This window comes from Elephas maximus, chromosome 7 (genome assembly GCF_024166365.1).
Source record: "Elephas maximus indicus isolate mEleMax1 chromosome 7, mEleMax1 primary haplotype, whole genome shotgun sequence".
Taxonomy (NCBI): Eukaryota; Metazoa; Chordata; class Mammalia; order Proboscidea; family Elephantidae; genus Elephas; species Elephas maximus.
This window is the reverse complement of record NC_064825.1, coordinates 11,294,979-11,322,940: the sequence shown is the minus strand read 5'-3', so window position 1 is coordinate 11,322,940 and position 27,962 is coordinate 11,294,979. Positions and strand designations below refer to the sequence as shown.

Genomic DNA, 27,962 nt, shown 5'->3' with positions numbered 1-27,962 from the left:
ACATGCATGTAGAACTCAAAGTTTTTTTTTTTAATCTTTTTTTCTAGAATAAGAACATATGAACATGAAGCTATGTGGGGAAAAGCCTTAGTAACATATGACCTCGAGACAGCAATCACCTCATCAACCCGCCAGGCAGGAATAATTCAGGTGAGTTTTATTCTGTGTTAGTAAAGCCATCATTAGTGTGATGCGGAGATTGTTTCAGAGTGTCACTGGAATGTTTACACAGCTAGATAAACTCTACAGTCTGGGAGTGACCTGTTTTTCAGGCATTGGCTTAGCAGGATACACAGGAAAGTTGGACAGGATGTCGACCTAAGAGCTAGTACGGATTTGTTGATAATCTTGTTAGCTAACAGTAGATGATGTTTTTTTTAATTTACAGTGTGCCAGGTGCCAATGTGCTGAGTGCTTCGCCTGGAAGATCTGTTTCTCCTAGTTTGCATTAGAGTGGTTCCCAGAAACTCTAATTTCTATCACTGGCCAATACTCCTTAGTGACAACTCCACCAAGTATTAGAACCTTTGAGTTCTGTTTACGTTTCTGGAGGGGGGAACATACTAAACAATATTTTGGGATTTTAAGCAAAATTCTAAACTACTGGGTTTTTTTTACCTTTTTATGTTTGATGGCTAATTTTTGTTTCTTGAGTATTCTCTTAATATTTTTTATTACTTACCTTTTTTTTTAAACCTCTGCCCAGGCCCTGCAGAATTTGGGACTCTGCCATATCCTTTCCACCTATTTAAAAGGATTAGATCATGAAAATAAAGAGTGGTGTGCTGAACTGCAGGAGCTTCATTACCAAGCAGCATGGAGGAATATGCAGTGGGACCAGTGCAGTTCTGTCAAGTAAGAAGAAATCAGAAATTTGTTTCATTACCCCTTCCTTCCCTAGTTCTAAACAATAAACTTTTTGTCTTGCCCTATGAATGTAACAGGAATTGTGTTTTTATCTGTTATGGATCCCACAAGGCACAGATAAGCCTAAAATCTTAAATAAAATGGCAATAAGTAGTTAACACACCTTGGCATGAATTTCACTGTCTTTCTCTATTAGGGAAACTCAACGCCTACCCCCAAGATACTTTTGAAAATAGAAATTTAGAAGGTACTTTCTATATGGGAGTCCTCTCACTTACTGCTTGTTTGATGAAAGAATCAAAGAAAAGTATACGTATTCCCGTTTCTTCTCCCAGCTGCAGATATTTTAGTCAGTCAGATAGACTGTGTATTGGCTGATGGTATACAAAGGACTGCTTATCTTTATTTATGAAGTAATTTCTTTAAAAAAAAATGATAAATCCGTGGCACAGGAAGAAAATATGTGAAATCACCAAGTTTTCTGAATGAAAAGCCAAATACTAGTCTAACAAAGAATTTCCTATTTATGTAAAGTCTTTTGTTGGTATAAATGCTAAAAAATTACATCATATTTAATTGTACGTTTAAGTACCTTCGTAGAAAAAAATTCTCATTAATCAGAATGTCTTTCCAATTTCGAACTATAAGATTCCTACAAATCAGAGATATACTCTGAGATTTTTAAAACATTTTGCTCTGTGTTCTGGTTCCCACTTATCTCTGTAAATCACATATGCCATTCTGCCTTTTGACTGCTATGTTTCAGCTACGCAGGCCTTCTCTCTTGCTTTTTTGATTAGGCCAAGCTGTCTTAACTAAAAGCCTTAGATGTATCCTCTGCTTTCTGTTCCACTTACTGTGGGGATGGCTTTTTGTCATTCAAGCTAATAATGTCACTTTTTCAGAGAGACCTTTCCTGATCACCCACTCTAAAGCAGCTACCCATTCCTAATGTTTTCTTACCCTGTTTTAATTCTCTGCATGTCCATCATCATTATCTGATATTTTTCTCATTTTATTGTCCATCTTCCCCAAACCAGAATAGAAACTCAATGAGAGTGGGGACTTGATAGGCTTGTCCACTAATGGATCCCCTTAATCTAGACCCTGATTTTTAGTGCCCGGTACATGGTAGGTGTTCATTGAATAAATATACAAGAATATACCATATTAAAAAAAAAAAAAACACTGCCACAGAGTCGAGTCAGACTCATAGTGACCCTATAGGGTTTCTAAGGCTGTAAAACTTTGCAGAGCAGGCTGCCACATCTTTCTCCCATGGAACCGCTGGTATTTTCAAACTGCTGACCTTTCGGTTAGCAGTCGAGTTCTTTAATCACTACGTCATTGGGGCTCCATAATTAGGACTGATCAAAATATCGGAGAAATTTCTTTATTTTTTGCTTTCACAATTCAACTGACCTATAAAATTCTATGAATTTCTCACCAACATTTCTAGAAATGTGTTTTTGAATAATGGAGAGATACTAATTTTAGTTTTAGAGTTTTATCTTTTGGTAAAGTATTTTTACATGTGTATGTTAGGATTCTCTCTTTTTCAATACTTTTTTTTTCTTATCTCACAGCACAGAACTAGAAGGAACCAGTTATCACCAATCATTGTACAATGCTCTGCAGTCTCTAAGAGACAGAGAGTTTTCCACATTTTATGAAAGTCTTAAATATGCAAGGTATTGTAAAAAGTCAAAGTACATTGTATTTTAGCACCTAATGTCAAGTCTTTTCTTAAAATTTAATGCACAATTTTAATGTCAGGATTTGCATTGGGGAAGGGGTAAGGATGAGGTGGTTAGTTGGGATGTTTCCTTGTCATTCCATGCCCTCATCCCCCAAAAATAATTCGCTTTGGGATTCTAGGTCAGTTTTTTACCATTAACCCTTAAGAAAGTCTTGGAGATCCTCACTCCTCCATTCTCTTCCTAGGCCAGTATCCTGAGAATTTTAATCTTATTTCCTCTATTTGATAGTTGTATGGCATTTACTTCTCTTAACATCACCCCACCATAAGCATTCTGATTTATAAAATGGCAGCTAATAGTCAATACTGGGAAACCCTGGTGGCACAGTGGTTAAGTGCTACAGCTGCTAACCAAGGGATCGGCAGTTCAGTTCCACCAGGAGCTCCTTGGAAACTCTATGGGGTGGTTCTACTCCGTCCTGTAGGGTTGCTATGAGTCGGAATCGACTCAACAGCAACGGGTTTGGTTTAGTTTCTGGAACAGTCAATACTTAGGGGCTCATTCTGAGGCACCAGTGAGATGATGTATAAGGAAATACTTAATTTTAAAGGGTTAATCAAATGTGACCTGTTTTTTGTTTAACAATAGTTACTGACCTAATAAATCCTATATTTTATTGTAGAAATAATACTTCCTACCATTTAAGTGCTTATTATGGCTAGCCACTGTTAGGTTCTTCCCATATGTATTCTCTAATCTTCAAAATAACTCTGAAAATGAAAAAAACTTAGGCTCAGAGAATTCCAGTAATGTGCTCAAAGTTACACAGCCAGTAAATGGCAGAACTGGGATTTAGATCTAGGTTTGTATGATTCCAAGGCCTGTTTTGTTTCCACTGCATTCTACTATCATTTGTGAATATTTGCTATTAAATCAACAGCAAAGCCTATAATGAGTACTCTGTAACAACAAATTTGAAATTTTACCTACCTGAAAGCCTCTTCTTTGTTTTCATTGTCTTTTCTGCCGCTAGAGTGAAAGAAGTGGAAGAGCTGTGTAAGGGCAGCCTTGAGTCTGTGTATTCACTCTACCCCACCCTTAGCAGATTGCAGGCTATTGGAGAGCTGGAAAACGCTGGGGAGCTTTTCTCAAGGTGTGTGATTCATATAACTTTGTATTCCTACAGTGCAGCTTTTCTGTTACGGCAGTGACCTTAAAAATAAAAACTAGGGGAACCAAACTACTGGGTCAAAGGCTATGGGGACCGTGGTCTCAGGGAGCACCTAGCTCAATTGGCATAACATAATTTATAAAGAAAATGTTCTATATTCTACTTTGGTGAGTAGTCTCTGGGGTCTTAAAAGCTTGCGAGCGGTCATCTAAGATACTACACTGGTCTCATCCTGTCTAGAGCAAGGGTGAATGAAGAAAACCAAAGACACAAGGGAAAAATTAGTCCAAAGGACCGTGGACCACAAGTACCACAGCCACCACCAGACTGAATCCAGCACACCTAGATGGTACCTGGCTACCACCACTGACTGCTCTGACAGGGATCACAATAGAGGGACAGAGCTGGAGGAAAACATAGAACAAAATTTTAGCTTACAACAACAGAAAAAAAACCAGGGCCAGACTTACTGGTCTGCCAGACACTGGAGAAACCCCGAGGGTATGGCCCCTGGACACCCTTACGGCTCAGTACCAAAGTCATTCCTGAGGTTCACCCTTCAGCCAAAGATTAGACAGGCCCATAAAACAAAATGAGACTAAACGGGCACACCAGACCAGGGGCAAGGACGAGAAGGCAGGAGGAGACAGGAAAGCTGGTAATGGGGAACCCAAGGTTGAGAGGGGGAGAGTGTTGACATGTCATGGGGTTGGCAACCAATGTCAAAGAACAATACGTGTATTAAGTGTTTAATGAGAAGCTAGTTTGTAAACCTTCATCTAAAGTACAAAAAGAAAAATTTAAAAAAAAAAAACTGTGTATAGGTTCACTTCTTCAGTCAAAATAAAAGTTGATTAGTGATCTGTACTCATATTAAAATAAACATTTTCAGAAATGTTCATTGTTAAAAAAAAAAAAAAATCTAAAATTCAGCCTGATTGCACCTTTTTGCCTGTTCCACCCCAGATAAAATCATTTCCTCATGTTTTTTGCCATAGCACATTATATCTCATTCTGTTTGACACATTGTATTTGGGTCATTTTATGTGCTAAACCAGAAGCTCCCTACAACTGAGGATCATTCTCCTGTTTATTGTATCCTCAGCGTCTTTTGCTGGTGACTGATAGTTAAGTAAACATTCAGTGTGTCTTTATTTAGTGAATATTAGTGAATTTGGAGTGGATGTTTAGGGACGATTGCCTGTTATAATGGTGAGAAGAAAGTGATCCAGTGATACAGGAAAATGAATGACAACAGTTATTCAGGGTGTTATGAATCTAAGTTCTTTTTGGCCTTGAGAAAGTCACTTCACCTCTTTGGGTCTTTTCTGAAATGAGGGGTTTATATTTGATGATCACTAGAGGCCCTTTTTTCCCTGCTATTCTGAGTCACTATTAATACTATAAGAAGAAGGAAGCAAAACCCACCGCCATCCAGTCAGTTCTGACTCATTTTGACCGTGTGAGACAGAGTAAACTACCCCATAGGATTTCCAAAGCCGTGAATCTTTATGGAAGCAGACTGCCACATCTTTCTCCCGTGGAGCGGCTGGTGGGTTTGAACCACCGACCTTTCAGTTAGCTGCCGAGCACTTAACCACTGTTGCCATCAGGGCTCCCTAAGAGGAAGGAAAGAAGATAGAAACTACTCAAGGACATCATACCTTTATGCAAAAATAAATCTTATAGTATGCTTTGGAAGTAGGAAGGAGACGTTTTGGAGTCTTTTTTTTTTTTCCAGAATTATGTGACAGAAGAAAAGCTATTGCTGAGGCACTTTGTGGCTAGAAAATTGCATTGGCAGCTCTTACTGCCAGAAATCCAGGAACTTTTCCTTTGGAGAAAATATTTTTTTTGTGTACTAAAAAGAGGCTGTTCTTCAAGAAATCCATAAAGACGAATGCCAGCTCTTTCTCTGATTGGGAAGAATAAGGAAGAGAGGCAGAGAGAAAGTTTAATGAACTGATGGACAAATACTTACGTTCTAGGGCAGCAGTTCTCAAAGTTCTCTCTCGGGCGTTTCTGGGGGTTTCCAAGATCCATTCAGGGGGTCTGTGAAGTTATCTGTATAATTATACTAAGATGTTATTTACCCTTTTTTCCATTCTCATCAGATACAGTGGAGTTTCGGTGAAGTGTCAGAGAAGGATATCCGTAATTATCTGAAAGACTGTTAACATATTCCTCCATTTTCCAACTAGGTATCTGTGTGAGGCTAGACTTTTTTAATATATTTCAACCAAACATCATGTCACCGCAGACTGAATACAGAAGCAGAGATGAGAATCCAGCTAGTTTCTATTAAGCTAGACTTTAGGAGATATGTGAATATGTAAAACAGTGCCAGTCTTCACACTAAATTTTGTTTTGTTTGGGGAAATACAGTTATTTTTCATGAATGATGTTATTTGTGTTATATATTGTACGTTTATTATTTTTTAATGAACTAATAAATTTTAGATTTTTCTCAGTTTTAATTTCTAATATGGTAAAAAAAAAAAAAAAACACAGCTGTTTAGGATCGTCCATACTTTTTAAGAGTGTAAAAGTTTCCTGAAACTAAAAAGTTTGAGAACTGCTGCTTTAGGATCATTTTGGGAGGAATTAAAATTTTGCTTCCTGTGAATTTGTGTTACTGTTTCCTTCTCTGTGAAGCAAATAAAAAGTGCTTTGGTTTCCTTTTCTAGTCATCACCTCATCTTCTTAGTCTCTTTGCTTCTTGATTTATCGCAACACACACACACACACATAAAAAATGCGTTGCCATCGAGTCAATTCTCACTCATAGCGACCCTATAGGACAGAGTAGAACTGCCCCATGGGGTTTCCAAGGAGCGCCTGGTGGATTTGAACTGCTGATCTTTTGGTTAGCAGCCGAACTCTTAACCACTACGTCACCAGGGTTTCCTATCACAACACAATAGTCCTGGCAGGTTGGGGGTTATTCAGTGGTAAATGGTTGGTTTGAACATCCAGGAGGCACACTATTCATATGAACTACTTGTACCCTACGCATTTTCTCTTCCTTTAATAAATAACAGACACGGTAGGTTGTTAATGAGTTTACTTTATTTCCTTGCTGACACGTCCTCTTTACCACAAGGAACTTCAGGCACGGTAGGTTGTTAATGAGTTTACTTTATTTCCTTGCTGACACGTCCTCTTTACCACAAGGATCTTTAAAGCAGGGCTAGAGGTATAGCCATTCTTTATGATAGGCCTGTATTATGAACGTATTCTCACTTCAGAAGAACACTTGCTTAGAAGGGCTGCTTTTTATGACGTTAAAGAGTGTTTTTAAAAATGTTCACAATCCACGGCCTTTCTACTGACCCTCAGAGGTCTGACCACAGACCACATAGCAGTTTTCTAAAATTTGCTCCATATTTAGGATTATTTAGAAGTTCCAGTCTTACTACTTTAAAAGCTCCTTTGTATTATGTCTTAAGTTTCAGAGCCCACATAATAACTCTTTTTTCTTGCTTACATAAACTTGTGATTTGGTTTTCAGATCAGTCACAGATAGGCAACTCTCTGAAGTATATGTGAAGTGGCGGAAACACTCCCAGCTTCTCAAAGACAGCGATTTTAGTTTTCAGGAGCCTATCATGGCTCTGCGCACAGTCATTTTGGAGATCCTGATGGAAAAGGAAATGGAAAGCTCCCAAAGAGAATGTTTTAAAGACATTCTTACCAAGCACCTTGTAGAACTCTCTGTACTGGCCCGAACTTTCAAGAACACTCAGGTAATAGGATTTAAAACTGTGTCATCTCACCACTTGACTTTCCTATTTTTTACTCAGAAAACAGAAAGTATGAGTTAGAAATGTCATTGAGATTGCTATTAAAATATTGTATAACATACTTAAGATTTCCTGTTTCAGAGTTAGACAGACGTGGGTTTAAGCCTTGGGCAAGGTATTAATCTCTAAACCTCAGTTTCATGATTATAAAATGAGAAGATACGTAACTCACTATGTTGATAAAAATCCAGTGATTTTACATACTGTGCGTGTATGTTTGTGCGTGTGTGAATAGAGATGAATAAACACATACGGGGTTGGGGGTAGAAGGCAGACAGAGAAGTACTTAGCACAGTTCCTGAAAAATAGTGCTTAATGAGTAGTATACCCACTTCTTATTTATTGAAATGGTTAGATTTGAAAGGCTAGGTTGTTAAGGAAAAATCAGTGTTGTGTAAAAATGGAAGATGACTACATCATTATGTAACTGCCAAACCACTGAGAATCATGGCTCAGCCAGGTTGACACACAACCTTAACCATCACAGCCAGTATTACTCTCGTCTCACATCTCAGTGTTTGTTACTGCTAGATGTATGTCATTAATGAGTAAAATAGTTGGATAGTAGATTTTTTACCGTTGTCATAAATGCAAAATGACAGGTAATGAGATAGTCAATAAGTGAGGAGTAGGTATAGTTGCAATTTTCATTATTATTAGTGGTATTAATATTAATAGTATTTACTCTCATATGTCATTTTTATTTCAGCTCCCTGAAAGGGCCATATTTCAGATTAAACAGTATAACTCAACTAGTTGTGGAGTCTCTGAGTGGCAGCTGGAGGAAGCGCAAGTGTTCTGGGCAAAAAAGGAGCAGAGTCTTGCTCTGAATATTCTTAAGCAAATGATCAAGAAGTTGGATGCCAGTTGTACAGAGGTTATTTATTTATTTTACTAAATTAGTGTTTCACTGCTGTAGAAAAATTCTTCTATGCTTTAGCATATTAAAGGCTTGGAAGTCTTGATCTATGAACAAACAGTTGTAAAAAGAGTCTTGAAAGTTAATATTTGTAAGAGAAGTTTAGAAAGCGTCCATTTTCCCTACTCGCAATGAGTCTGTCAGTCAGTCTGGTGGTGGATTTGTTTAATTTACCTCAGTGTTGAGCATTTTTTAATTTTCTGTAGAATTCAAAGAGGGTATATGGAAACAAATATGAAACAGCTATTATAAAATTGGCACAGCAAAGAAAAAAGTGAAAGTGTAAGTACATGAGAGGACAAAAGTAAAAAAACAAAATAGAAAATGGGACAATTAGGTTGTCAAGCCAAATGCTTTGAAAGTACTTCATTCAGGAGTTTCTCTAACTTTACCTATTTGTTATTGCAAACGTGTATAGCTACTTTGGTTCTATCACAAGCATACAATAGGCAAAGTAGAGGCATTTTCGGGAATAATGGTGTGTTCAGAGGTTTGGCCACAGTGGTGTTCATTTGACTTACACCTGCTTAGTGAATCTCAACTTACTATATACACTTCCAGGTGTTGGCACTTGTATGCCATTCTTCTTTATTAAAGAATTCTTCTTTATACCTGAGCACTGGGAGCCAGTATGATATGATGTTTAAGTATTGCTTAACAGTATGGATCCTGGAATCAAGCTGGTTGGTGTTACCTATCCTCTTTGCACCTCAGTTTTCTAATCTGCACATAAATGGGGATAATAATAGTACTCATTTCATAGGGTTCTTGTTAGGATGAAATGAGTTAATATACATAAAGTCATATATACAAGTTCTCAGTATATGTAAGCTGCTCCAATAATAACAACAATAGTGTAAGATGATTATTTCATAAATTTGCACACTTGGAAAAATTGAAATAGTTGCATGGTGGAAGGAGATGAGAAAAAAACATTTTTAACCTGCTTTTTTTCCTACTTGGAGGGCATTTTTATGTAGTCATGGTAATGACTTATATTTTAAAATTTTGCTTCTCTATTATAGAATGAACCTACCCTAAAACTGCTATACACAGAATGTTTGAGGGTTTGTGGCAACTGGTTAGCGGAAACTTGCTTAGAAAATCCTGCAGTCATCATGCAGACCTACTTAGAAAAGGTAAGACTTCGGAGCAACCCTGGAGAGAGTTATTCAGCATGAATACATTTGATCTTTACCTAAAGCTGGATGTATTTCAGAGGCAAATAAAAGTATGATTTCATTTTCCACATACTATTCTGTGGTAGCTCAGTATGATCTTTAGAGCAGAATGAAACAATGCTACAAAAGAAGGGGCATATTTTGAAAGTAAGCTCGAGTGTGTATCCTCTCTCCTCCCTGTCCGCCACACTAGGTACGCTTTCAAAAGTTGTTCCTGCTAATTTCTCCATTAATTCATGTTCAAAAATAGCTGATAAAGGAATATGATCAGCTGTTCATTTGTACCTCAGCCACCGTATAGACAAGCAAAGCCTAGGACTTTAGTACATCAGCTCCCTTCTGCTTTTCTTTTTCTCCTCCTTTTGCGTTTAGTTTAAAGGAGGCCTGGTGGCGCAGTGGTTAAACGCTTGGCTGCTAACAGAAAGGTTGGCGGTTTGAACCCACTAGCTCCTTCTTCACAGGAGAACAATGTGGCAGTCTACTTCTTTAAAGATTTACAGCCTAGGAAACCCTATGGGGCAGTCCTACTCTGTCGTACAGGGTCACCATGAATCGAAATTGACTCGAGAGCAGTGGATTTGGTTTTTGGGGGGTGTTCCTTTAGTTTAACTAATTTTGGAAATAGCTACTACACTAAATAGTGTAACAAGACAAGCATAATAGGATTGTCTTTAAATTTTGTGTTTGCACATAACTGTTGTGGTTATTTCTTCACTGTCAAAGTTATTTTGAAAAGTTGAGAAAGCTCTGTACTTCATATAATTCAGCTTATACGTGTACACACACACACACACATAGATACATAAAACTTTACTGTGGGTATAACTTTGGTATGAGTGATTCTTTAGAGTCAGATCTATTTAGTATTTGTAAATAAAATATAAATGGGTTGTGCTTTCTTGAAGGCAGTGGAAGTTGTTGGAAATTATGATGGAGAAAGCAGTGATGAGCTCAGAAATGGAAAAATGAAGGCTTTTCTCTCATTAGCACGGTTCTCAGATACTCAGTACCAGAGAATTGAAAACTACATGAAATCATCAGAATTTGAAAACAAGCAAGCTCTTCTGAAAAGGGCCAAAGAAGAAGTGGGCCTCCTTAGGGAGCATAAAATTCAGACCAACAGGTAACTGGGTGTCTAGAAGGAACAATTTTTTTTAGTTACCTTTTTGAGTGTGTGTGTGTGTGCTTTCGGTGAAAGTTTACAGCTCAAGTTAATTTCTCATACAAAAATGTATACACATATTTTTATGTGACATTAGTTAAAATCCCTATAATGTGACAGCACACTCCCCTTTCAACCCTGGGTTCCGTGGGTCCATTCAACCAGCTCCTGTCCCTGCCTTCTCATTCTGCCTGCGGACAGGAGCCACCCATTTGATCTCGTGTATATGATTGGACTAAGAAGCTTACTCTTCACAAGTATTCTTTTATGTTTTATACTTCAGTCTAATCTTTGTGTGAAGAGTTGGCTTCAAGAATGGTTTCAGTTGTGAGTTAACACAGCATCGGGGGCCATGGCTTCAGAGGGTTCCTCCAGCCTCAGTCAGACCATAGAGGGGACAGGTTTTTGTGTTCACCAGTTAACTGAGTGAATGTATGTGGAAGTGGTGACTTTTTTATCTGACTTACAATTTAGAGCACTGAAGCTTGGCATAAGTGCATATATTGCCTTGGCTGTACAGTGCTTAATCAAAACTTAAATTAGTGGAGGTGGAGCCAAGATGGTGAATAGACAGATGCTTCGGGTGAGCCCTCTTTACAACAAAGACCCGAAAAAACAAGTGAGATGAGTGTGTTTGTGACAAGCTGGGAACGCTGAGCATCAAAGGCAAGCTTAGACAAGGAACTGAGGGGCAGGGGGAAGAAGAGACCGTTCAGAAGTGGAGAGGAGTTACTGGACCTGAATCACAGGGAGCCCTCAGGCACCATTTGCGGAGTGGCGGCAGCGGTAGCGGTGGGCTGGTACTAGTGTTCGGCCACAGTTTCCTCGGGGAGAAGCAGCCAGCTACACAGCCTGCTCACACCTCTGGAACCTGAGAATGGCGCACTCGGCAAAAGCTAAATACTTGCATATATTTCACCGTGACCCGCACCCACAAGCAGGCTTTAGCGGCGAAATCGCTAGGCCTAAGATAGGCCCTACTGAGCACGTAGAGCCATCCTCCTGGCCTTGGGGAAGCAAAAAATTTGCAACTGGGGGGAAAAGATAAGTTGCTAGCTCCAATAACCAGGGGAGCTCAGGACAGAAGCGGCTTCTGTCCAGGCATAAACCATCTGTGGACTTTGAGCACCTTTTCCTTCTACATGGACCTGTGTCCATCTGAGAGAATAGGCCCTTGTTGGCAGACTACAACCATTTCAGCTGTGCGGTGGAGAGGTAGGTGTTTGATGTTTGATATTGCTTTGCCTATTAAACAAGGTCTTCACCTACCCACATCAGAGACCTAAGGACTGGTAGATCCACTCAGGTCACCCAGACGCCCGCAATGGGTCCAAAAATAACTGGTACCTTCCAATCCTTAAAACCAAAAACTTTGGGTGCCCATGATCTGTCTGCAGAACCCACCCACCTGCACGCTCTAGGGAACAGGGACGTGTTTTCCTCAGAGACGCTCAGGGGTCAGATATCAGCCCCTTCCCTTGTTCAGAGTGTGACCCCCTGCTTCAATCAGATACCAGTATATACGCCAATTACACCTGCCCCTCTAAGACTATAGGACAGAGTCTGTACCACACACCTGATATCAGCTACTTGGAAACCTGAGCTGAATTCATACAAGGAAACTGAATGGACTCCTAGACTGATATACCTAATAGCAGCTGTAGCCAGCTGGGGACAGGACACCAGAGCTCCAAAGGGGAAACTAATCAAGCTACCTCACCCAAGCAACCCGTACAGGTATACCAAAACAAAACAATGCAAGAAGCTACAACACATTAAACAAGCATAAACTAATAACTTAGAGATGGCTTGGAGACAACAGTCAATATCAAGTCACATAAAGAAACAGGCCATGATCACCTCAGCAGGCTCTCAAAACAAAGAATCCAGGGGTCTTCTAGATGAAAGTGCATTCCCGGAATTGCCAGATGCAGAATACAAAAGTTTAATATACAGAACCCTTCAAGACATCAGGAAGGAAATGAGACAATACGCAGAACAAGCCAAGAAAGACGCAGATAAAGCAATTGAAGACATTAGAAAGATTATTCAGGAACATAATGAAAAGTTTAATAAGCTGGGAAAATCCATAGACAGACACCAATCAGAAATTCAGAAGATTAACAATAAAATTACAGAAGTAGACAATTCAGTAGAAAGTCAAAGGAGCAGAAGTGAGCAAGCAGAAGCTAGAATTTCTGAACTCGAAGATAAATCACTTGGCACTAATATATTTGAAGAAAAATCAGATAAAAGAATTAAAAAAAATGAAACTTTAAGAATCATGTGGGATTCTATCAAGAAAACTAACCTACAAGTGATTGGAGTACCAGAACAGGGAGGGAGAACAGAAAATACAGAGAAAATTTTTGAAGATTTGTTGGCAGAAAAGTTCCCTGATATCGTGAAAAATGAGAAGGTACCTATCCAGGTTGTTCATCGAACTGCACATAAGGTAGATGTTAAAAGAAAGTCACCAAGACGTATTATAATTAAACTTGCCAAAACCAAAGATAAAGAGACAATTTTAAGAGCAGTAATGGATAAACGAAAAGTCACCTACAAAGGAGAGCCAATAAGGATAAGCTCAGACTACTTGGCAGAAACCATGCAGGCAAGAAGGCAATGGGATGACATATTTAAAAAATTGAAGGAAAAAAATTTCCTGCCAAGAATCATATATCCAGCAAAAGTGTCTCTTAAAGGTGAAGGTGAAATTAAGACATTTCCAGATAAACACAAGTTTAGGGAATTCGTAAAAACCAAACCAAAACTACAAGAAATACTAAAGAGAGTTCTTTGGTTAGAAAATCAATAATATCAGGTATTGACCCAAGACTAATACACTGGGCCGAGCAACCAGAAGTCAACCCAGACAGGGAAATCCAAAAAAAACAATGCAAGATTTTAAAAAAAAAAAAAAAAAAGCCTAAAACAGGGTAACAGCGATGTTATTATATAAAAGAAGACAACGTTAAAATAATAAAGAGGAACTAAGAAATGTAATCGTACACCTTCCATATGGAGAGGAAGATACAGCAATAGAAAGAAATGAAAGTTTTAAATCTAGAAAAATGGGGTATATTATAAGGTACCCACAAAGGAGACAAACTATCCTACTCATCAAAATAAAATATAAGGGAAAAATAGAGACTCAGCAGAAACAAAATCAACAGCAACAAATACAAGGAAAGGACAAAATATAAAGAAAATCTACTCAGCACATAAAATGAAGTGGGGAAAAAGACACTGTCAGGAACACACAAAAAAAGATAGCAAAATGATAGCACTAAATTCGTACCTATCCATAATTACCCTGAATGTAAATGGACTAAATGCACCAATAAAGAGACAGAGAGGGGCAGAATGGATTAAAAAACAAGATCTGTCTATATGCTGCCTAAAAGACACACACCTTAGGCTTAGGGACACAAACAAACTAAAACTCAAAGAATGCAAAAAAATATATTACGTAAACAGCGATCAAAAAAGAGCAGGAGTGGCAATATTAATTTCTGACAAAATAGACTTTAAAGTTAAATCCATCAGAAAGGGTAAGGAAGGACACTATATAATGATTAAAGGGACAATACACCAAGAAAATATAACCATATTAAATATTTATGCACCCAATAACAGGGCTGCAAGATACATGAAACAAACTCTGTCAGCATTGAAAAGTGATATAGACACCTCCACAATAATAGTAGGAGACTTCAACTCACCACTTTCGGTGAAGGGTAGGACATCCACCAAGAAGCTCAATAAAGACATTGAAGTTCCAAATGCCACAATCAACCAACATGACCTCGTAGACATATACAGAACACTCCACCCAACAGCAACCAAGTGTACTTTCTTTTCTAGTGCACATGGAACATTCTCTAGAATAGACCACTTATTAGGGCATAAAGCAAGCCTTAGCAGAATCCAAAACATTGAAATATTACAAAGCATCTTCTCTGACCATAAGGCCATAAAAGTGGAAACGAACAACAGGAAAAGAAATCAAACACTTGGAAACTGAACAATAAAACTGCTCAAAAAAGATTTGATTATTGAAGACATTAAGGATGGCATAAAGAAATTCAGAGAATCCAGTGAGAATGAAAACACTTCCTATCAGAACCTTTGGGACACAGCAAAAGCAGTGCTCAGAGGCCAATTTATATCAAAAATACACAATCCAAAAAGAAAAAAGGGCTAAAATCAAAGAATTATCCCTATAACTTGAACAAATAGAGCAACAAAAGAAACCCACAGGCACCAGAAGAAAACAAATAGTAAAAATTAGAGCTGAACTAAATAAAATAGAAAACAGAAAAATAATTGAAAGAATTAACAAGACCAAAAGCTGTTTTTTTGAAAAAATCAACAAAATTGATAAACCACTGGCCAACAAAAGGAAAAAAGGAGAAGAAGCAAATAACCTGAATAAGAAATGAGGTGGGCGGTATCACAACAGACCCAAATGAAATTAAAAGAATCATATAGATTACTATGAAAAACTGTACTCAAACAAATTTGAAAACCTAGAGGAAATGGCTGAATTCCTAGAAACACACTACCTACCTAAACTGACACAAACAGAGGTAGAACAACTAAATAGACCCATAACAAAAGAAGGGATTGAAAAGGTAATCAAAAAACTCCCAACAAAAAAAAAGCCCTGGTCCGGACGGCTTCACTGCAGAGTTCTACCAAACTTTCAAAGAAGAGTTAACACCACTACTACTAAATGTATTTCAGAGCACAGAAAAGGACAGAATACTCCAAAACTCATTCTATAAAGCCACCATATCCCTGATACCAAAACCAGGTAAAGACACCACAAGAAAAGAAAATTATAGACCTATATCCCCCATGAACATAGATGCAAAAATCCTCAGCAAAATTCTAGCCAGTAGATTTCAATGACATATCAAAAAAATAATCCACCATGCCCAAGCAGGATTCATATACCAGGTATGCAGGGATGGTTCAACATTAGAAAAACAATGTAATCCACCACATAAATAAAACAAAAGACAGGAATCACATGATTTTATCAATTGATGCAGAAAAGGCATTTGACAAAGTTCAACACCCATTCATGATAAAAAACTCTCAGCAAAATAGGAATAGAAGGAAAAGTCCTCAACATAATAAAAGGCATTTACACAAAGCCAACAGCCAACATCACCCTAAATGGACAGAGCCTGAAAGCATTCCCATTGAGATCCGGAACCAGACAAGGATGCCCTTTATCACCGTTCTTATTCAACATTGCGTTGGAAGTCCTAGCCAGAGCAATGAGGCTAGATAAACCAATAAAGGGCGTCCAGATTGCAAAGAAGTCATCAAAGTATCTCTATTTGCAGATGACATGATGTCATACACAGAAAACCCTAAGGAATCCTCCAGAAAACTACTGAAACTAATAGAAGAGTTAGCAGAGTATTGGGATACTAGAAACGTACAAAAATCAGTTGGATTCCTCTACACCAACAAAAAGAACATCGAAGAGGAAATCACCAAATCAATACCATTTACAGTAGCCCCCAAGAAAATAAAATACTTAGGAATATATCTTACTAGAGATGTAAAAGACTTATACAAAGAAAGCTACAGTACACTTCTGCAAGAAACCAAAAGAGACTTACGTAAGTGGAAGAACATACCTTGCTCATGGACAGGAAGACTTAACATTATAAAAATGTCTATTCTACCAAAAGCGATCTATACATTTAATGCAATTCCAATCCAAATCTCAATGACATTCTTTAATGAGATGGAGAAACAAATCACCAACTTCATGTGGAAGGGAAAGAGGCCCCGGATAAATAAGGCATTACTGAAAAAGAAGAACAAAGTGGGAGGCCTTACTTTACCTGATTTTAGAACCTATTATACTGCCACAGTAGTCAGAACAGCCTGGTAGTGTTACAACAACAGATACATGGACCAGTGGAACAGAATTGAGAATCCAGATATAAATCCATCCACATATGAGCAGTTGATATTTCACAAAGGCGCCAAAAGAGTTAAATGGGGAAAAGACAGTCTTTTTAACAAATGGTGTTGGCGTAACTGGATATCCAGCTGCAAAAAAATGAATCAAGACCCATACCTCACTCTGTACACAAAAACTAACTCAAAATGGATCAAAGACCTAAATATAAAATCTAAAACGATAAAGATCATGGAGGAAAAGCCAGGGACAACGTTAGGAGCCCTGATACATGGCATAAACAGTATAGAAAACATTATAAATAACATAGTAGAAAAACTAGATAACTGGGAGCTCCTAAAAATCAAACACTTAGGCTCATCCGAAGACTTCACCAAAAGAGTAAAAAGACTACCTACAGACTGGGGAAAAGTTTTTAGCTATGACATTTCTGATCAGAGCCTGATCTCTAAAATCTACATGATACTGCAAAAACTCAGCTACAAAAAAACAACCCAATTAAAAAATGGGCAAAAGATATGAATAGACACTTCACTAAACAAGACATTCAGGTAGCTAACAGATACATGAGGAAATGTTCACGAGCATTAGCCATTAGAGAAATGCAGGTCAAAACTACAGTGAGATTTCTTCTCCAACAAAGCTGGCATTAATCCAATAATCTCAAAATAATAAATGCTGGAGAGGTTGTGGAGAGATCGGAACACTTAAACACTGCTGGTGGGAATGTAAAATGGTACAACCATTTTGGAAATCGATTTGGTGCTTCCTTAGAAAGCTAGAAATAGAACTACTATACGATCCTGCAATCCCACTCCTTGGAATATATCCTAGAGAAATAAGAGCCTTGACACGAACAGATATATGCACACCCATGTTCACTGCAGCACTGTTTACAATAGCAAAAAGATGGAAGCAACCAAGGCGTCCATCAACAGATGAGTGGATAAATTATGGTATATTCACACAATGGAATACTATGCATCGTTAAAGAACAGTGAGAAATCTGTGAAACATTGCATAACATGGAGGAACCTGGAAGGCATTATGCTGAGTGAAATTAGCCAGTTGCAAAAGGACAAATATTGTATAAGACCACTATTATAAGAACTTGAGAAATAGTTTAAACTCAGAAGAAGACATTCTTTTGTGGTTACGAGAGAGGGGAGGGAGGAGGGGTGGGAGAGGGGTATCCACTAATAAGATTGTAGATAGGAACTTCTTTAGGTTAAGGGAAAGACAGCACACAATACAGGGGAGGTCAGCGCAACTGGACTAAACAAAAAGCCAAGAAGTTTCCTGAATAAATTGAATGCTTCGAAGGCCAGCGTAGCAGGGGCAGGGGTCTGGGGACCATAGTTTCAGGGGACATCTAAGTCAATTGGCATAATAAAATCTATTAAGAAAACATTCTGCATCCCACTTTGAAGAGTGGCGCATAGGGTCTTAAACGCTAGCAAGCAGCCATCCACGATCCATCAATTGGTCTGAACCCACCTGGATCAAAGGAGAATGAAGAACACCAAGGACACAAGGTAACTACAACCCCAAGAGACAGAAAAGGCCACATGAACCAGAGACTACATCAACATGAGTCTAGAAGAACTAGATGGTGCTCAGTTACAACCGATAACTGCCCTGACAGGAACACAGCAGAGAACCCCTGAGGAAGCAGGAGAGCAGTGGGATGCAGACCCCAAATTCTCCTAAGGCCAGACTTAATGGTCTGACTGAGACTAGAGGGACCCCGGTGGTCATGGCCCCCAGACTTTCTGTTGCCCCAGGACAGGAACCATTCCCAAAGCCAACTCTTCAGACATGGATTGGACTGGACAATGGGTTAGAGAGGGATGCTGGTGACGAGTGAGCTTCTTGGATCAGGTGGACACTTGAGACTGTTGGCATCTGCTGCCTGGAGGGGAGATGAGAGGGTGGAGGGGGTTAGAAGCTGGTGAAATGGACAGGAAAAGAGAGAGTGGAGGGAGGAAGCGGGCTGTCTCATTAGGGGGAGAGTAATTGGGAGTATGTAGCAAGGTGTACATAAGTTTTTGTGTGAGAGACTGACTTGATTTGTGAACTTTCACTTAAAGCACAATAAAAATTATAAGAAAAAGAAGTGAGTTAGACATTGACATATGCTCTTTTGTGAATAATTCATGCTCTGGTTGTAAGCTCATTGTAGAGTGCATGGATGTTAGCTTTTGGGTGTTTTTGTTTTTGATTTATTAGTTGGTATATGAGTTCAAAAGAGATGTTGAAATTAAACAGAAAAATTAACTATTTTTATGTAATTAAACCCCTTTATTCAAACCCATCTTTTGTCTGTATTCATACTGTAAGTACAGATAATGTTAACTAAATAGATTGAGTAGAGTACGGATGGCGTGTGAATTGTGCAAATAAGGCAAAAGTAAATTTGCTGCCTTTATAATCCTTAGAATTTGCTTTTCTTCCTGGGGTGGATATCTGCATTGTCATTTATGTTTTATATCTTATATGATTTTGTAGTTCTATAAAATTTGATATTTTTGTGTCTTTCTTTAATTATCCATTGCAAGATACACAGTCAAGGTCCAGCGAGAGCTGGAGCTGGATGAATGTGCACTCCGTGCACTGAAAGAGGACCGTAAACGTTTCCTGTGTAAAGCAGTTGAAAATTACATCAACTGCTTATTAAGTGGAGAAGAGCACGATATGTGGGTATTCCGACTTTGTTCCCTCTGGCTTGAAAATGCTGGAGTTGCTGAAGTTAATGGCATGATGAAGGCAAGTCTTTTTTCTTCAACGCAGTATTCTAGCTTTTTTTTAAAAGATTGGACATAAGCCTCTCGATGTCAGGAATCAGCTCTATGGCAAATGGTTAGCTGGTTATATCCTAGCCCTTAGCTCACTGCTCTGCATGTAGATCTGATGATGGAGGTCAGAAAATTTAGGTCGTTCTCTTCCTATTTCTTTGTAAGGAGTGCCCAGAATGCTAGATTAGGGAATTAGAAAGCAATTAAAGATGATGTGGTCACAGGTGTTTCTACCCTCCCCCCTTTATGTTTTTCTGGGATTTGTACAGTGAGTTACTTTTATAAATGGAATATATATATATTTTTAAGGAAGATACCTTGATAGCAGTATTTCATAAGTATTTATTTTAAATTTTATCACAGCGACAAGTTGCCGTCAGTTCCGACTCATGGCAACCCCAGGTGTGTCAGAGTAGAATTGTGCTCTATACTGTTTTTAGTGGCTGGTTTTTGCAATTAGACATCAGGCCTTTCTCCCAGGGCGCCTCTGGGTGGACTTGAATCTCTAACCTTTCAGTTAGCAGCCAAGTAGTTAAAATAATTGATCTGTGTTAATTCTTTGCACCACCAAGGGACTCCAGTCCAGGGACACCCAGTGGCAATATGTACTTTTAAGATTATGTTTATATAATATATATTATTAGTCAGTTTGAAGCTCAAAAGTAAAATGGCTCTCCTGGATGAAAAGAATTATTAGAGTCAAAATAGATATAACCAATCTCTGCTATAGCACATACTAAATCCTGTTACTTTTGGTATATAGGGAAAAAATAATGGTTCCATTTTACAGTACACTGGCTTTTCAGGGGTCAGGATCACAATAATCCTCATGTCAACATTTGTCCTCCTTGAATTCATTGGAACATAAGCAGTACCCAGTATACAGCTGTTCTGAATACAGGTTAATTTAGGACCAAATACTTTGACATACCAGTAAATCAATCTAGAATATCCATTAGGACTAGATAAATGACAATTAAAAAATATAGTTAGTGAGATTTTGTGAAAAACCACTACACAATGGTGCTACTAGAATAGGATTATCTTAGAATAATTTATTTACTTGGATGTGAGACTATTCGAAATGCATTGTTTCTTAACTTTGTACTATTTTTAATGGTAGAGAGTTGGAATGAAGATTCCATCATATAAATTTTTGCCTCTTATGTACCAATTGGCTGCTAGAATGGGAACCAAGATGATGGGGGGCCTAGGATTTCATGAAGTCCTCAATAATGTAAGTAAACCTGAAAACCAAAATACAGTAATTGTTTTTCTTTTATATTACTATGTATGATATATGCTACCATTCCACTCTAAGAACTGGAAATATAAAAAAAAATTTTGTCATATTTACTATGCTGTATTAATTAAGGGCAGGAATGAAATTTCCTTTTGTCTTTTCTCAGTCCACATAAATTACTCAATTTCTCCCTCATTCCTCATGTGCCTTTCTGTCTCTCTCACACACAGACGTAAATATGCTTCACCCACTGCAATATGTAATATATTTTAATGTTAATAACGCAAAATGAAAAAAATTGTGTCCACTCGTGTGGATTTTCTATTTTTTGTTTGTTTGCATAAAACTGATAGTTCTTCATTTTCTGACAGCTCATCTCTAGAATCTCAATGGATCACCCCCATCATACTTTGTTTATTATACTGGCCTTAGCAAATGCCAATAAAGATGAATTTCTGACCAAACCAGAGGCAGCAAGAAGGAGTAGAATTACAAAAAATGCACCCAAACAAAGCTCTCAGCTTGATGAGGTATTCAGATTAAACATACCATTTTGAATTGTGATATTCATTCTTTCCCAGAATGTTCCTTTCTTAAGTCTCAGGGAGTCTAAGAATGTGTATTGTTGACAGTATTCAGTTTTAAAATTCTTTGTCATGATACCGATTACAGTTAGTTCATGATTTCTGCATTTCTCAGAGCATTGGAAATACCAATAGTATTTTACTTTCTTTCGTTATAGCAGTGGGGAAAGGAAAAAAAGATTTTAAAAGGCATCTAAGTCATTGACTCTTGAGGTGACTGTACTTACATTCTATTTCATTCATAAGGTGATTGCTTTGTATCTAAGGAATTATGGTTCTTGCATTCTTTAGTTCTGTGCATAAATCCTGTTTTTTCATTTATTTTAACTGAATAGTTTAAGTGTTGCATATTTTGTATTTCCTCATGTAATGGTTTTTGGTTGTCGATTTGTTTTTTGCTAGGATCGAACTGAAGCGGCAAACAAAATAATACATACTATCAAAAGTAGGAGACCTCAGATGGTCAGAAATGTCGAGGCACTTTGTGATGCTTATATTCTACTAGCAAACTTAGATGCCACTCAGTGGAAGACTCAGAGAAGTACGTGTTTGAAGGATGAGTGTTGCTTTCTTGCTATGTTATTCTCTGTAAGGATATATTCATTATAGAGTCTAATGTGTAAATATGTTTAAAATCACAGACAATGCTGTGGTTGCAAATATGAAGGTCCTGATGATTACAATCCACATGTGATCCAAAAACTTAATTTTTATCGAATGGCTTCAACACCTCCTTGTCGCTTTTTCGCGTGATATCTTTTGAGACAACCGATAGTTGGTGAATACACTAAATAACGAGCATTGGGTGGTTCAGCGGTAGAGTTCTCGCCCTCCGTAGAAGATACCCAGGTTCAATTCCCAGCCAGTGCACCTCAAGCACAGCCACCACCCGTCTACCAGTGGAGGCCTGTATGTTGCTATGATGCTGAACAGGTTTCACTGGAGCTTCCAGACTAAGACAAATTAAGAAGAAAGGCCTGGCAATCTACTGCCAAAAAATCAGCCAGTGAATAACAGCAGTTCATTCCCATTGTACACTGAGTCACCATGAGTCACCATAGCTCTGCTTTGCCTCTAATCTACATAATGTCTCAAGCCCTGGGTCTTTATTTCTAAATCGGGGCCTAAACCACAGATTAGACCCAAGTTGGGGCTTATAGCATCTGCTGAATACTCCTGCTTTATGTAAACTTCAGTGCTGCTCCTCAGTTTGCAGATGTCACTAAAATCTCTTCATTTTAAATGCAGAAGGCATAAATATTCCAGCAGACCAGCCAATTACTAAACTTAAGAATTTAGAAGATGTTGTTGTCCCCACTATGGAAATTAAGGTAATTTAGCATTAACTGTTTTAATTTTTTTTTATTAAACTAAATTCCTCTTTATCAGATTGAGCTATTTGAAAAAGCTTTTTTATCTTAGGTCGAAATTGATTAAATATTGGTAGTTTCATATGGTTCAACCTATAATTTTTCTTTATTAGATTCCCTTTGAACCTTAAAATACTCAAAAGACTTCTGCTTTCTTTTTCTTTACCTTCAGTCCTACACTTCCCACGTCTCTTATGAAGAAGGTCTTGGCTAGAAGAAGGAACCGTGCACTTATGCCAAGATCAATTTTTAACTTGGCAATAAAGTTCCTAATTGTTTTATACTGGTTTTTAAAATTCTGTATGCATTAAGTTGACCATAGTGTGTACAATATTAAGTTGACTATGTACATGATCTGTTAGGCTATGTCATGGTTGGCTATTGCTGTAGAAATACCATGTCAGTGGGAATATATATAATAATAAAGGTTATAGTTGAGAAAGCGATCATTTTTAACTACATTGTAAATCTCATCTTGGAGTCTGCAGCTTAGTGTTTTGTATCTGTAATTATTTGCTTTGAAATATAGCTGCATTATATACATTAATCTTTCCAGCTGTATCAGCTAAGTTATTTAGCTGAATATTTCCTGAAAATGCCAGATTTTAGCAGTTATAACATAGAAAACTCTCCTTCACCCTTTTCCAAAATTTAACTGGTTAATGTTTTTGGAGGTGGAACAGTGGTTAAGAGCCGGTTGTTCGAATCCACGAGTGGCTCCTTGGAAACCCTATGGGGCAGTTCTCTTCTGTCCTGTAAGGTCGCTGTGAGTCAGAATTGACTCGACTCGATGGCAGCAGGTTTTGTTATTTCTCAGATGATGTAGTGGCAGTAAGCGGCAAGATCTGAATCCTGGCCTTTCAATAGTTTTTTGGTGACACTGTTCTAACTTTAGTGAGAGACTTTAGGTTAATTGTGTTAGCTGTACGTCACTTTTAAACCTTTCCGATGGCAAATCTTAACATCTTCCATTTAAACAAGAAAGTAAAGTTATAGTTCTGGTTCTTAACCAACAGCAGGAATCAAAATTGTCATTCATTTTTCTTTAAACGCAAATAATGTATCTGACCTATTGTCATATTTATGCTTTTTATTAGGTTGACCCCACAGGAGAATATGGAAACCTGGTGACTATACAGTCGTTTAAAGCAGAATTTCGTTTAGCAGGAGGCTTAAATTTGCCAAAAATAATAGATTGTATCGGCTCTGATGGCAAGGAAAGGAGACAGCTTGTCAAGGTGCGCCTTCCCTTCTCTGGTGTGATTCTTAGAGTTAATGACTTTAGAATCAAAGGACAACTTTAGTGGACATTTTCTTCCTGCTTTACTTGGCTCTTTTATTGTGAGTAATTACCAGTAAGGAGAGCTTATAGAAATACATTATTTTGTAGAACCAGAATGTTTGTGTCCTTCTTTTTGTGCCTCTGAAAAGACCATTATTGTGATAATTAGAGTAAAAGAAAACTCTGAACATGGGCAGACATGGTGAAATTAATAATCAGCTTGCTTGTTTTAAAAAAAAGTATTCTGGTGGTTGTGGCTTACTTCCTTGAATAGTACAAGGTGAAGGCCCTCGTTATACCGAACACTGTGCTAAGTGCTCCGTAATATACCAGAAAGGGAGCGCATTCCTCCTTCACTGACCCTTTTCTCGGGCGCTGTTCCAGCCCTGCCTGCTGGGGAGGAGCAGAGACAGAGCCTCTCCACCTAGGCTGCTTCAGTGCGCCCTCGGGTGGGGGAATTCCAGTTTGTCTAATTACAAAAGCAGCTCGGGGAAAATTGCTTATTCTAAATCAGCCTACCTACCCAAAATCATAGCCTATTCTAATGAAAGAATGGCAAGAGATCTCAATTATTTAAGGGAGTGTTAAGAGGAGTGCAGATGCTCCGAATTGGTATTTGAGTGCCTTTCTCTTATCCTGAAATAACTCTTTTATAATGGTAAAGAAACTGAAGTGCTCTTAGTTATTCACGTTTGATTGTTCTAAAGGGCCGCGATGACCTGAGACAAGATGCTGTCATGCAGCAGGTGTTCCAGATGTGTAATACATTACTGCAGAGAAACACTGAAACCAGAAAGAGGAAGCTGACCATCTGCACATACAAGGTAACTAGCCAAGACTGCCACTGCTTCACCAAGAACATGTAAGAGCTGCAATCATTTGGACCAGGGGTCAGCAGACATTTCTGTTAAGGACCAGGTAGTAAACATTTTAGGCTTTGTGGGGCACGTAGGTTCTCTGTTGGATATTCTTCTTTGTTTTTTCTTTACAACCCATGAAACCTGTAAAAACCATTCTTAGCTCACAAGCTGTACAGAAACAGGTTAGAGCCAGGCTTGGTCCAAAGGCCATAGTTCCAACCTCTGATTTGTACAGTATCATTTTTTCTTTTTAAAAAGTACCCAAAATGTTAGTTGCAGTTAGTGTTTCTGATAATCAACTGAAGTATTTTTTCCCTATCTTTGGCCATTTGGCCTGTTTCTGGTATGGAAGTGCTCAGAAGAAGAAAAGTGGTGTTAGGGAGAAACTGATTCAATGCATAACGTAGCACAATAAAACCGGCCTTATAAAATTTAAATTTGTTTCTTTTTGACTAGGTAATTTGCGTGGTTCAGAAATCTAAGCAATACAAAAAGGTGTTAGAAAAGAAGTTTTTTCTCACCCTTACCACCATCAGCTTCCTCTCCTCATACCCCTAAGGTGCCATTTTTATTTGTTTCCAGGGTTATACAAATAGAAAATATGAATATATTTTCTTATTTATCAAAGAAGAGGTAGAATGTATATTTTTCTTTTTACCTGACAATATATTTTAGAGATCTTTCTCATTTAATAGTTGCATTATAACAAGTCCCTTATCAATGGGTGTTTGGGTTGTTTCCAGTTTTTATGGTATTGCAAACAATGCTACAATAAATAACCTTGAACATATATTATTTCATACATATGCAAGTAAATCTGTGTAATAGATTTTCAAAAGTTGCGTTGACGAGCCAGTGGATCTATAATTTTGGTAGATATTGCCAGATTTAATACGTGGCAATGTCTACTTTTTGGATTGCCAGATTACCCTCAGTGAAGCTATACCAATTTGCATTTCCCCCAGCAGTTTGCCTGAAAAGACAATTCTCAAGTCATATTATTCTACTAGCTCATTATCTTTGGCTCTTACATAGAATGTCTTCATTTTAAAAAAATAACAATAAACCCTCATTTTGAAGAACCTGTTTTCCGTAGGTTTGTTATACTGTCTCCTTTCTGGTTTTTTCTTCATTTCATTTTTTTCAAACTTGTTTGTTTATTTGTTTTTCCTATTTCTGTAGAATATAAACAAATTAAGAAAAACGTATAGCTAATTCACTGCCTAGTAGAGAAGCAATAATCTTTCAAAGACTCATAAGTCTTATATCTGCTTCTTAAAACCAAAAAAAAAAAACCAAACCAACTCATAGCAACCTCTAGGACAGAGTAGAACTACCCCATAGAGTTTCCAAAGAGCGCCTGGTGGATTCGAGCTGCCATCCCTTTGGGTAGCAGCTGTACCACTTAACCACTACACCACCAGGGTTTCCATCGGCTTCTTATGCCCACAAAATGGTACATACCAACAATTGTTTATTTGTTCTAGCAAGTTAACCCCACTTAACCTCTTTTTTTTTTTTTTTATGCTAACCATTAACTAAGACTCATTTAAAAATATAATGGAAAAAAGCCAACCCCCTTTCACAATAATAAAAAGTATATAATATGGATAAACTGCTAGGAGTAATGTTTACAAGAAGCATGCAGGCCTGCATGGAAAAAAAAATTATAAAAATACAACAAGAAAGAGTAAAGGAAAACTAGGATAAGAGAGAAGTACCATGTTTTAAATGGGAAGACATTGAAAAATGTCAGTTCATTTTAAATTAATGTATAGACTTCATGAAATTCCAGTAAGATTTCCAATCAAAATTTTTTGCAACTTCCTGAAAATAATTAAAAGTTTATCTTGAAAAATATATTGAATAAGAATTACTAAAGCGTTTCTGAAAAAAATGAGTGAGAGTAGACTTTATCCAGTCATACTAACACAAATTATAAAGCTTTGGTTATAAAGATGCTGTGGTTCCTAGAATAAGAATAGGTGGATCGATAAAACAGAATAAGTAGCCTTAAAACAGGCATTTACGTGCAAATTTATAAGAATTCAATACGTAACTGATTTTTTTTTTTTTTTTTTTGGAAGTTTCTAAATAAACCTAAAAATGCTATTATCTCTGGACAGGATGGGATTATGGGTGACACCTGCTTTTGTTTATATTTTGAGTTTTCCACAATGAACAGTGTCTTTTTTCTGACTGTAAAAGTTAATGTTAAAAAAAAAAAACCCAAATAGGGTAGTATGGAAAGAGACAGAGATCTACCCTTTAAAACTGTGATTAAGTCAAGCTGTTGTCATTGAAAACAGAATGTAGAGCTGCTTCTTAGCTGGTTTCAAAAACAGAAATATAAAACCCATTAGCAGGGAGCAGGTTGGGAGGAAACAGTGTTCCCTAGCCTTCAAGTTTGTGAGAAATTTGTCAGTGGAACTTTGAGATGTTGACTAATACAATAGTGATTTCCATTAGCAGTTAAAAAACATACAACAACAAGAAAACCTAGTTAGTCCTCAGTGAATACTGAAAACAAAAGTTAAATGCAAAGATCCGTGAAAGCTTTTCCATAGAGGAATCTTTTTTGTCTGGTTGGTACTCAAACTTTGGCAGCCATCAGAATCACTTGGAGTGTTTGTTAAAACACAGATTGCTGAGCCCCATCCTCAGAATTTCTAATTCATTAGGTTTAGGGTATTGCCTGACAATGTACATTTCTGGCAGGACACCAGCGACCACACTTTGAGAACTACCAGCCTGGTTACTTTGCTGTGTATGATCTGGCTTAGTTATAAGACAAATGTTGACGAGCTGTTAGCAGTCTCATATCTAGCAGGTAATTTAAAAGGTCGTTAAGAAGTACGTAGCAGACATTCTATAATGTGATTGAATGGAAATTTTTATGCTCAAAATGCCAGTTTTAGCTGGCAAAGATGGCAGCTAAAGATATGGGTTACAGAAGTTTGAACTACAGAAGTATCTCCTGATTTTCTCAGAAAGCAGCTAAAGTATCCTAGCAAATACACGATTGAACCTCCAAAGTTCATTGCTATAAAGCATGAAAGAGAGAAGACCTAACCT

The 27,962-nt window shown here is 37.7% G+C and overlaps 1 protein-coding gene across 1 annotated transcript in view; it reads left to right on the top strand.

Moving 5' to 3' along the window:
• Window positions 1–27,962, top strand: part of ATM (ATM serine/threonine kinase) — a 150,374-nt gene that overhangs the window by 106,013 nt on the left and 16,399 nt on the right. Inside the window, exons 42-56 of the mRNA XM_049889351.1 lie at window positions 48–150; window positions 707–855; window positions 2,454–2,558; window positions 3,601–3,720; window positions 7,250–7,484; window positions 8,251–8,418; window positions 9,486–9,599; window positions 10,547–10,764; window positions 19,312–19,519; window positions 20,672–20,785; window positions 21,163–21,321; window positions 21,778–21,916; window positions 22,624–22,706; window positions 23,843–23,983; window positions 24,735–24,851. Of these exons, the coding sequence (XP_049745308.1) occupies window positions 48–150; window positions 707–855; window positions 2,454–2,558; window positions 3,601–3,720; window positions 7,250–7,484; window positions 8,251–8,418; window positions 9,486–9,599; window positions 10,547–10,764; window positions 19,312–19,519; window positions 20,672–20,785; window positions 21,163–21,321; window positions 21,778–21,916; window positions 22,624–22,706; window positions 23,843–23,983; window positions 24,735–24,851 (2,173 nt within the window). The remainder of the gene's footprint in view (window positions 1–47; window positions 151–706; window positions 856–2,453; window positions 2,559–3,600; window positions 3,721–7,249; window positions 7,485–8,250; window positions 8,419–9,485; window positions 9,600–10,546; window positions 10,765–19,311; window positions 19,520–20,671; window positions 20,786–21,162; window positions 21,322–21,777; window positions 21,917–22,623; window positions 22,707–23,842; window positions 23,984–24,734; window positions 24,852–27,962) is intronic.